Genomic DNA, 12,382 nt, shown 5'->3' on the forward strand with positions numbered 1-12,382 from the left:
ATCATCAGCCTATACAGCTTGGTCATTACAGCATGCGTCTTTTAAGTCAGCGAGCCCGACCGCACTGTCGGCAAATAACACTGGTTGATAAAGACCAGTTAAATTACGGATATATCCACACTCCCTACCCCTTAACAGAATAGGATGCTAATGAGAGTGAGTGAGTTCTTACGCCGTTTTGGGCAACATTCCGGCAGTGTCGCCATGGGGACATCAGGAAAGGGCTTCCTCAATGATATTCCTCTATTTCGCAGCGCCCCCAACACTTGTAGTGAGTGAGTTTAGTTTTACGCCGCACTCAGCAATATTCCAGCTATATTACGACGGTCTCTAAATAATCGAGTCTGGACCAGACAATCCAGTGACCAACAACATGAACATCGATCTGCGCAATTGGGAACCAATGATATGTGTCAACCAAGTCAGCAAGCCTGACCACCCGATCCCGTTAGTCGCCTCTTACGACAAGCATAGTCGCCTTTTACGGCAAGCATGGGTTGCTGAAGGCCTATTCTACCCCGGGACCTTCACGGGTCCCTTGTAATGTATTTTGATGACGGTGATATATGGAAAGAAATTTCATCATTTCTTTCACCATTTCAGGTACAGATTGAAGACCTGAACGACTCCCGCTCCATTGGCCAGTGCATCTACAACACATTCGTCTTCAGTATCATATCAATGGTGTTCTCATTTGTGCTTGAGAACCAGGTACAAGTACTGTATGCCCTGCACTCTGGCTTTGTACTGTTTGGTACTACGATGAACATCATATTACTGTTTGTTCCAAAGGTAAGTCACTACTTTTGTAAATTAAAGAGAAATATGTTCCTAAATATTTGTAATAATGCCTAAATAAGTTGTAAATTACAATCTAATATAATAGGTAATTGATTCACCAGTTGTTGTTTCACCTCGAATATTCTAGGTATAGAATATAATACGCAGCGGTCTGTACATATCACGGTGCTTTCTGTACGGCTGGAACAGAAAATCCAGTGATCAAAGTCATGAGTGCCCATCTGCGCTAATGCCGAAGGTTATGGTTTCACGCCGCCTTTAGCATTATTTCAGCACCATGACGACGGGGAACACCAGAAAAATCGAAAAATCGGCGCGACAAGCACAGGGTTTAACCACTTGGCTTCCCAACTGATACGATGATATCTGTCAAGCAAATCAGCGTTTACGAAGAAATGTATATTACTGGAAAACTGTGGTGCAAATTCAGTGTTATTGTAATATGCCAGTGACAATGGTAGTTGAGGCAGATATATTGATATTTATCAAGTATCAGCAATGGTCCAGCTTCCGACATACATGGTGGCGGCTGGACATACAGAGTGAAGATAACACTCTTCGTGACGTGAGATAACAGAGGCTTGTTGGTAGGTGGGTAGGTGGGTTGTTTGACTGGTTGGTTGGTTGGTTGGTTGGTTGGTTGACAGCGCATTCAGCAATATTCCAGTTATACGTTTCGGTCTGTAAATAATTGACGGACTTTACTGGCCATAGAACATACATGGGACATTGTAGTCGGCCGAATATTTTTCCTTGCCGCTGTTTTAGCATTAAGTATATATAACATATAATCCCGGAATGCCGAAGCCACATTGTTCAAACTGGATAATCATCACACGACAAAGATACGGACAAATCTGCGATCAAAACTGCGAGTGTTGTTTGAATCATCGAATCGTTGACGGTTGAGATGAATGCAATGACTGAAATTTTCGTGGTCGTTTAAACAGAGATCTGTATCACAGATACCATGTCACAGTTGTTCACAAGTAGAACAGATATTTTTGTTAATTTGTAACCGAAAGTTTTATTGCCTAAAACCCAGACACAGGCAAGGTAAGATATTTTTCATACGATTCCTCAGGACAAAGTATCACTTTCTCATGGTGACGTGACATGACGTAACGTTTCTTCTGTTACGTTGCGTCCTACATGCGGCGACGGTGTGTAAACCAACCTGTGTTTGAAAGTAGATTTGGGTTCATTTTCCTCAATTTGATGACGTCGGTAATAAAACAGAATATGATAATTGTGCCAATATGATCACGACACTCGTGCCTAAATATTGGCATATCCCTCGTTCTCGCTCTGGAAATTCCACCATTTAGGCAACATATTGGCACTCATATAATACCCTCGGTGTATTGCTATCTGACTCCACCAACATTGTAACCCTGGTCAAACAACTTCTGAGCAAGAGTGGCATGACGCTCTGTGAAATCCTGATGAAATCCTGATGAAAAGAGTGTATAAGTCAAAATAGTGAATTGGTCATCCAAGCAATGTTATACATTTTCAGATAATCCGTTATAAGAAAGCTCAACTGGAGTTAGACGGCTCTAGTGATCGCATGAACTGCAGCTACACGCACAGACGGGCCAGCCAGCCTCACATTCACGTCCACACTCTGGAGAGCAAGATTGGCAGACTAGAAACATTATTAAAAGCGGTACGTTTCAGACATATGTCTATATCACAGGCAGCCATCATTCTGTATCTGTCTTCAGTCAACGATGGCACTAAAATTACAACTAGGAGATGCACATACTGTGTGGAAAAACAGAGGCATATAACGATATTATGATAGCTCTAAATTTGATTTAAAATCGAACGTCTAGCGTGATCATATACATCTGAATGACTTTGATTATCCAATCACAATCCAGTATTTACTGAAGTCATTATAGAATGTTAATATAACCCTGTGGTGTTCACTGATAAATGACGTCAAGTTTCACTTAAGTGTGACGTATATAGTTCACCCGTCGTACAGATCTTCGGGGCTTTGCTCAGTGGCTGCATTTAATCGAATGTAATCGTACGAGATTGTTTTTTTTTAAATAGTACCTATGCCTGCTATCAACAAGCGATTACTCTACGATATTGTTATTATATTAGGGGTAAAGGTGGTGATGTCAAAGGATAAAGGCCAGTGTAGATAGTCCTCAGCAATCAGACCAGTTAACGGATGCTTATGACATCAATCACTCGATAATTTTGCCCATACACGGTTATTTCCACAGACCGCTGACTCACACCTGCAATAATAAAGTTGGGTGCTAAACATTAACAAACAAATCTAATGCCCAAAATCAAAAGGGTAGTAGAGAGCAAAATGCAAAATGAAAAAGCGCCATGAACACAAAATATATTTTACGAGTGCTTCAAAGGGATCATTTTGGCTCACCAAAATCTCACCAGGCCCGTTTCAATCAACAGAAACTTTCAATATTTTGTGTTTTGTTTTGAGCCTACGCACTGTGAAGGAACAACTGTCAAAATGACAACAGAAAGGAAGTCAATAGGTTTTGCTTACCAAGGATTTGACCCGAAAAACAATACTTTGGGAAGAAATCGGGCATGGCAGATCGTGTAACGAGATGCCACATTATCCCCACGCACGTTGCTCGTATTTCTTCTTCACCGTTTGTTTAGAATCAGATTCATCTTCTTCTTCAGTGGGCGGACATGTGAAAAATACTCCACTCCTCTCTGTCCAAAACTGAGAAACTAGAATTACAGCTTGATAACTTGTCAATCAGCGACTCCCCGGCGTGGACGCAATACATGTGCACCATTTCTGGTGTTATTGTGATATTGCTGGGATATCGCTAAAAACAATATGAGCGTAAAACCATATATTTACATTTACTCCCTCAGTATAATCCAGCTATGTGGCGGCGGTATGTACATAATCGAATCTGGACCAGACAATCCAGTGATGAACAGTATGAACATCCTCTACACAAACGGAATGCGATTTCACTTGTCAATGAGCATGGCCAACCTATTCCGTTGTCGTCGCTGGCTTTTTATCCAATCAGGTGTCTGCGGTGGGATATTGAACGTACCAATCACAAAGCTTCGATGATAATTCACCTTTAAACCAGTTAAACTTGGCAACAGAAAGACGTAAAAGGAGGTCTTGCATATATTGTTTGGAGGTTTCAAATTTGTCAATTCGTCCGTATGACTTTGCCTTAAATCTGAGTCACACAGCGGGCAAATCTTCGCGGCTGCAGCCGCCATCTTTGTTAACACTGGCAAGTTCGACAGTACAGGCTTATCTGATTAGCTACTGGGAGAACTCGTAGCCAACAAAGGGAGGTAATACAATTATCGGGCTGAGGCGTAGATGATTCAGGGCTAATATCGGAGTGAGTAAGTGAGTGAGTTAATATTTAACGTCACATCGGCAATATTGCAGCCATATCGTGACGAGAACGATTAATTATAAAAATACAAATGAATTACGAGCACGGACATTGCAAAACCCTGTCAGCGAAGGACAGTAAAACTGACTAGAATATCACAGAATAGAATATAAAACTAGTGAATAGACCTAAAACAATATATCAAAGAGGACAGTACAATATAAAAATGAGCTATAGGTTGCCAACAACTGAAGTTAGATCACCATACTAAGGACCATGGGGACTTACAGTACATTTGCTTCCTGCATGGACCCTAGCTGGATTTACATCATCCCTTCATCCCTGTTAGCAATTTAGACAAATCTAGCCATAAAGTAAAAACACACTTATTCTACGATTAAAAGGCTGGAAAACTTAAATTTACTTCAAATGTTTCTGGACTTACGTACCCTCTCAGGAGGACAATTGTTTTACGGTACTTCAACCCCCTTTGAGGGTACAGCCACTAACGATTTGAGTTACAAATTTAATCTTCCAATTTTAAAATATATATCTATTTATAGTTCAATTAACAAATTTAATTCCTTTAAAAATGCAATAATTAAATGAGGACTAACGCTGTTAAAAAGATCCTTCATAGTTTGTGAATTAAAATACTGACCCCTTGTGATGGAATACTCAACACAGTCAAGCAAGATATGCTTGACTGTGATTCTTTCATCACAAGGGATGCAGAACAGAGGATCCTCACCTTTCAAAAGGTATTCATGTGTATATCTGGTGTGGCCAATACGACATCGTCGCATAATGACCTCTTCAAATCTGGACTGACAACCCAAGTAGGTGTAACCAATGTAGGGTTTTATTGCATGTAATTTATTTATGCCCACTTGGGTGTCCCACTTCTTTTGCATCAGATCACGTATATAAGATCTAATAGTAGGTTTAAAATCTGAGTACGGAATACGAAGTAGTGTTACAGACTTGTTGAGTGCCGCCTTGGCAGCAAGATCAGCCATCACATTCCCAGAAATGCCTACATGGCTGGGTAACCAACAGAAGACGATGTCGTATTGGCCAGTAGCAAGATTATTATACAGTTCAATAATTTCAATTAAAAGTGGATGTTTACAAGAAATATTTTTAATAGCCTGAAGGCAAGAAAGAGAGTCGGAATATATTATATACTGTTTACGTTTCGGGTGTCTTTCAATATATTTAAGAGCTGTTAATATGGCGTTAGCTTCTGCTGTAACAATAGAGCTGGAATCTGGTAATCTAGAAGATATTGTTCTGGATCCTATGACAGTGGCACAAGCAACTGCGCCACCGTCCTTGGACCCATCTGTAAATAAGGATTTGTAATTGTTATATGTATGTTTCAATTGATTATATTCTTGTTTATATTGTAATTCATTCGTTTCTGATTTTTTAAATGATGTTAAAGTTAGGTCAACCTGTGGCCTAACCAACTGCCAAGGGGGAGAGGAAAGAAGACGGAAAGGAGCTATGCTGTCCAGCTCAATACCAGCAGCGGCAATAAACGGCTTTATTCTGAGCCCAAGAGGTGGAACAAGTGAAGACTTTTTGTTAAACAAATCCTCATAAGGGGGATCGAAAACACAGTTATAGGCAGGGTTAGAGTCATTAGAATATAATTTGGTAATGTATTGTAAAGACAACTTTAAACGTCGTTGTGAAAGTGATGGTTCATCGGCCTCAACATATAGACTGTCAACAGGAGAAGTTCTGAAGGACCCAAGACAAAGTCTTAGACCCTGGTGATGGACTGAATCTAACAGTTTTAGGTTGCTTTTGCAGGCTCCACCATACACAACAGAACCGTAATCAAGTTTCGAACGAACCAGTGATCGATAGAGGTGTAGGAGGGTAGCTTGATCGCCTCCCCACTTAGAATTGGAAACAACTTTCAATAGATCCAGTGCCTTCCAGCATTTATTCCTGAGGTACTTAATGTGTGGAAGAAAAGTTAAATGGGAATCGAATATTATACCCAAGAACTTGGCCTCCTTGACAACTTTGATGGGAGTGCCATTTAAAAACAGTTCTGGGTCCTTATGTTGCTTATACTTTCTACAGAAGTGCAGACAATTAGTTTTGGATGGAGAAAATTTAAATCCATTTTCGAGACACCATTTATTTATTTTGTTTAAACACAACTGCATTTGGCGTTCAATAGTATACATATTTTTACCGCGACATGAAATATTAAAATCATCCACGAAAAGTGATCCATCTATGGAATCATTTAAAACCTTGGATAAACTGTTGATCTTAATGCTGAAGAGCGTAACAGACAAAATACTGCCTTGTGGAACACCCTGATCCTGATTATAATGATCAGACAGGGTTGAACCCACTCTGATTTGAAATTGTCTGTCTTTTAAAAAGTTGCATATAAATTGAGGCAAACGGCCTCGCAATCCAAAGTCATATAAATCTTTTAAAATACCATATTTCCAAGTAGTGTCATACGCTTTTTCGAGATCAAAAAAGATAGACACAGCATGTTGTTTATTAATAAGTGCGTTTTTAACAAATGATTCTAAACGCACTAAGTGATCGACAGTACTTCTGTTTTTACGGAAACCACATTGTATATCTGTTATAAGGTTATTAGTTTCCAAGTACCAAACTAGTCGATTATTTATCATGCGTTCCATGGTTTTGCAAACACAGCTAGTTAAAGAAATAGGTCGATAATTAGAAGGATCGGTAAGATCACGTCCAGGTTTAGCAATTGGAACAATTATAGCATCACGCCATGAAGAAGGAAATTCCCCGGATGTCCAAATACTATCAAAGATATTTAAAAGTGTCTCTAAACACGATTCTGGTAAGTGCTTCAGGAGCTGATAATGTACGTTATCAGCACCTGTAGCAGTATCGTGAGCTTGGTCAAGAGCTTTATGAAGCTCGTAAATAGAAAACAATTCATTATAGTCTTCCCCATTATCCGTGTTGAAATTAAGAGGTTTCTTTTCTTGTTGCAGTTGATATTTTTGAAATTGGGGTTCATAGTTAGAGGAGGAAGAGTGTTTAGCTAAAGTTTCGCCTAATTTATTGGCAATATCTGAAGTATCTGTTAATATTTCATTTCCATTTTTAAGGTGGTGGATGCCAGGTTTAGAGCCTTTACCTTTGATTTTTTGTACCATATTCCACACCTTGGACATGGGCGTGCGTGAATTGATTTTTGACACATAATTCTGCCAAGATTGACGTTTACTTTGTTTAAAAGTACGCCGAGCTTTCGCATTTAAGATCTTAAATTTATTGAGATTATGGACCATGGGATGGCGACGGAAATAGTGTTCAGCCTTTTTCCGTGCCTTTCTTGCTTGTTTGCAGTTGTTATCAAACCATGGTTTTCGTATGTGAGGAACAGCAGAGGACGTAGGTATACATACATCAGCAATTATATTTAGTTCATCCGAAAAACATTTGATGGGATCAGGAATGCCAATGAAACGTTCGGGTTTCAATTTATTAGTGGAAAGAGTTTCATATAAATGCCAGTCAGCTTTTTGGAAATTCCATCGTGATGACGGAGGGACATCTGTTGGGGACACAGGTTGCAATATAGTTGGGAAGTGGTCACTTCCACAGAGGTCACCGTGGACTGACCATGTGAATTCATTCAACAAAGTTGAATCTGTGAGAGACAGGTCTAAACATGAATATGTACCTGTACCAGGATGTAGGTAAGTTTCTGATTCATCATTAAAGATGCACAAGTCGTTATCAGATATGAATTCTTCAATCACTTTTCCTTTTTGATTAATATTTGAACTACCCCATAACGGATTATGTCCATTTAGGTCACCCATTATGATAAACGGTTTAGGAAGCTGGTCGTATAACTGTTGAAGTTCAAGTTTCTGAATATTTGAAGAGGGAGGAAGGTATAGAGAACAAAGTGTGAAGGCAATTTGCAGTGTAAGACGAACTGCTACAGCTTGCAGGTTTGTTGTCAGGGGAATAGGACTGTGAAGAACACCCTGTCGTACCAGAATTGAAGCTCCACCAGTAGCTCTATCACCTGGTGGGGAAAATGAATGAAAAGAATTATAACGTCTTAGATCACATTTATACGTATGTTTTAGGTATGTCTCCTGTAAACAAATAGCTGATGGACTTAGATCTGCTGTTAATAATTGCAGTTCATGGAAATTATGTTTAAGGCCTCTGCAGTTCCATTGAAGAAGATTGGAATGGCTCATGGTGGTTCTATCGGTGAACGCTCACGTGACCGCGAGGAGTAGTTACTAGAACTACTACTCCGTTCTGAAGAAGGAGCAAAATCCATCTCAAGAGGGTCAAAAAAGTGGTGTAGATCTACTGATGATGATTCATTAGGACTAGGAATCTTGGTTTTAATTTTCTTGAGTTGTTTTTTCTTTTGTTTGGACACTTCAAACGATGATTTTGTTGAAGCTTTTGTTTCAGGAACAGGTGTAGAGTGAGATGCACATTCTTCACAGTCTGAAACACTCGTCTGGCTGATAGATGATTGAATTGAAAGCTTTGGGTTTTCCGATTTGGCCCAAGTCAGATCAGTCTGACATGCAATCGAGTTAGTGGAGATAGAGCGGGACACGGCTGCTGCATATGTTTGCGTTGAGTGAGGTAATCGGCCAGCAACTACCTTTTTCGCTTCTTGAAATGAAATGTTGTTTTGACATTTAACTGTCAACACATCCTTTTCATATGTCCAGGAAGGGCAAATTTTGGATGATGCGTCATGTTGACCCTTACAGTTTACACAGTGGAGGTCTGCTGTACAACCAGAGCTGTCATGACTCCCTCCACAACGATAACACACAGCCGGACGATTGGATGATTTGGAACCATGTCCAAATTTCTGACAGTTGTAACACCGGAGTGGATTTGGGATATACACCTCCACCCCGATGTTAAAATAGCCTGCTTTTATGGATCTAGGGACAGATGACAAAGAAAATGTAAGCAGATAGGTATTTGTTGGGACAGTTACTTCTCCATCTCTTCTCGAAAATCGTTTAACTGATGTGACGTGCTGTCCTTTAAGTTCTGTTAGTATTTCATCCTCTGTCATTTCTGCTAAGCAACGTGCTCTGTCACGAATGATCCCCCGACTGGAATTTAACGTTCTATGCACAGAGACAGTAACTTCAGTGTTTGCAAAAAGTGAACATTTCAAAAGATTGGTTGCTTGCTGCTGTCGTGCGCACTCCACTAAAAGAGCACCACTCCGGAGGCGTGAAACATTTGATACCTCGCCACAAATACCTTCAATTGCTTTGGATATTGCAAAAGGGTTTATTTTCAAGGGGAGTCCACTTTTAGATTCTACAACAAGAAATCTTGCCCAAGAATTTGAAGTCTGTGGAAGAGAAATATCATCATCAGAAGACAATATCGCAGCCTCCAAACGTCTCTTTTTCTCATTTCGGTTAGAACCAGAATAATTGTGAGCCATGATTATGTGAAAGAGATTCGGCAGCCCTGCTCCCCACCCACCATGGAGTGTCAACAAGGACAGTGTCTAACCGCATCGGGTCTCCAGCATGCAAACACCAGGGATACAGGAATGCTATACTCCAGCGAATATGACATGAATAGCTACACCTGTTTACTATGTTTATCGTCAGGCTGGTTCTGTCCATAACAATAACTTAGAAACGTATAGAACACAGTGGTCAACATCACCAGATTGGCCCATGAGCCACCGCCTTCTGGCACAGGACTCTAGGCAATTTAACATCAGAAATAATTGTAATTTCAAAAAGCCAAGACCAAAACCATATTAAAATTGTGCAATACTACTCACTATGCACAGGGCCTGGCATGACCAGCCGATTGGTAGAACCGGGCCCATTCTACCACCCGTCTAGGTGAAGTAAGGGCCAAAGTGGTGTGTTGAGCAACAGGAACACGGTTCCAGGAACCTATTGCCCTCAACCACCAGGATCCCCTCCTCCACCGACACAGGGCCGCAACCCACGGCAAACGGGTTGGTGGACCAATATGCCCCCGGGTCCACAACGGGGGTGTTGGCGAGCTCTTGGCGTTACCCAGCACCCACCACGAGGAGGTGGCTCGCCACGGGTGCCCTAATATCGGAAGGTATACCTCGGAGATTATAAAGGATGGACACGCATGGGTAACTAAGGACCACTATTAACCAAGGACCATCTTCACACTGAAACTCAAACCGTTAGAATACTTCCAGGCGAAACTAGATATTCAAAACAATGTTAGAAATCTGATACCCGTTGACGATTTCTCAATGCCGTTAAACATATTTTACGACTGACAACGTACTTTTTGGTTGACACACGTCATCGTATCCCAATTATCCATGCTCATGCTGTTTATCACTGAACTGTGTGATCCAGACTCGATTATGTAGACACCGCCACCGTATGGATGTAATATTGTGTGACATAAAAGTAAAATCACTCCATCACTGTTTATTCCACCGCTTATCCTTCGCTATACGAAGGACCAAAGGATCACCTCTAACATGTTCTTACTCTTGACTGGTTAGATGAGTCTAACTTGCTAGCAGCTGAAGGGATGCTGTAAACCCAGCTTGGGACCATGCAGGAAGCAAATGACCTGTCAGTCCCCAGAGTTGGTGGTATGGTGATCGACCTTCAGTATTTCTCAATCTATAGCCATTTTTATATTGTATTGTCCTCTCCAGTTAATCTGTTTTAGACGTAATTACTAGTTTTAAATGGATATCTGTGATATTTACTGTTCTTCGTTAACAGGGTTTTAGTTTCCATTTTTCTTGACATACACTGTTATGATTATTTTTTCTCATCCCGATATGGCTGCAATATTCCCGATGTGCCGATAACTCACTCACTCAATCTTATTCATTCTTTCAGCACGAGGAAACCATAAAGGATCTACGGGAAGAGTTGAAAAATCAGGAGAACCGCGCCATCTCGGATATACACCTCGACACCCTCAGTTCAGAAATTCCTGACAAAGACTCCAGATCATTTTCTTGACATATAGATTTAGACCAATCATCTCTGTGTGAAAGAGAATATGGGAAGGGTGAACCTGTCATCCACCATTACTGGACATTAACTAAAATTTCCAAAACCTTTTTCAAACACATTTCACTATCTTTTTTCACAACTGACTTGGGGATTTTCGCACTTGTGTCTAAAAATTCTAAATAAACTACAGTCTAAACATTGGATGGTGTCATTCTTATACTCTTTTTTTGCGTAATAATGATTGTTGTGTTAACCAATATACATTCATTACTTGATTTATTGAAGACACAAAAGACAAAGGTTATAAAACATGTAATTCAAAAAGTTCATAAAATTCGAAAGTGCATACGATTTCACACAGGTCGTGGTGTGTACGAGTGAGTGAGTTTCAGGAATTGGCTTCACACAGTGTGCGCTTTCCGCCATATTGGACAGTGTTTACAAAATCACGTTTCGAGAAGACCGGTATTGAGACGCCTATTACATCATGTATACTTCATAGTTAGCTGCCACAAATGCTTCTATCGTAATGATGACTTAGATGTTATAGATATACAGGTGTTATAGATGTTATAGGTATATATGTCTTGTAGTGATTTTATAGATATATGAATTATTATGTACTTGGTATAAATATAAAGGAAAAGTAGTGGAAGAAAGTAGGGAATGTAGAATTAAGAACTTAGTGCATGTGTAGACTAGACAGATTACATTACTGTACAATATATGTACTTATAAGGAAGGCTGAGCTGCGCTGACCTCTCCGGACCCCCGGGATGACCGGCTGATGACCCGAGAGGGTAAGCGGCGAGGGATATCTCGGGAGGTCCGAACGAAGCTAGCCATGAAATAAACACGAAGCTACACCCCCCCGTGTTATCGTATATATAAACAATACGATACTTCATTAAATTCCCCAAACATCTTAGAATCAAATTACAAATGGTCTTTGTCACCAATACCAATTGTCTAGATAAAACGAAACGTATGAAAACGAACGCTGTGTTCGAAAGACAGCGCTTTGTTTGAAATGTAAACAAAGAAAAATTCCGAGTTTACACTGCGTAGCATTTTAGGAAATTTTCTAGCATCCAGCCGTGTAATCACTGCTTACAATATTAATGGCTCAATACGCTCAGCATATTCAGGGGAAGAATATCGTAGCGAGAAATAGCAGATTAAAAT

The 12,382-nt window shown here is 40.2% G+C and overlaps 1 protein-coding gene across 1 annotated transcript in view; it reads left to right on the forward strand.

Annotated features, from left to right (window-relative positions):
• Positions 1 to 11,395, forward strand: part of LOC137282519 (gamma-aminobutyric acid type B receptor subunit 1-like) — a 102,492-nt gene extending 91,097 nt beyond the window's left edge. Inside the window, exons 14-16 of the mRNA XM_067814277.1 lie at positions 604 to 792; positions 2,321 to 2,470; positions 11,078 to 11,395. Coding sequence (XP_067670378.1) covers positions 604 to 792; positions 2,321 to 2,470; positions 11,078 to 11,203 — 465 coding nt within the window. The 3' untranslated portion in view covers positions 11,204 to 11,395. The remainder of the gene's footprint in view (positions 1 to 603; positions 793 to 2,320; positions 2,471 to 11,077) is intronic.
• Positions 11,396 to 12,382: the final 987 nt, after the last annotated feature.

The sequence above is a fragment of the Haliotis asinina genome, chromosome 4 (assembly GCF_037392515.1).
Source record: "Haliotis asinina isolate JCU_RB_2024 chromosome 4, JCU_Hal_asi_v2, whole genome shotgun sequence".
Classification (NCBI taxonomy): domain Eukaryota; kingdom Metazoa; phylum Mollusca; class Gastropoda; order Lepetellida; family Haliotidae; genus Haliotis; species Haliotis asinina.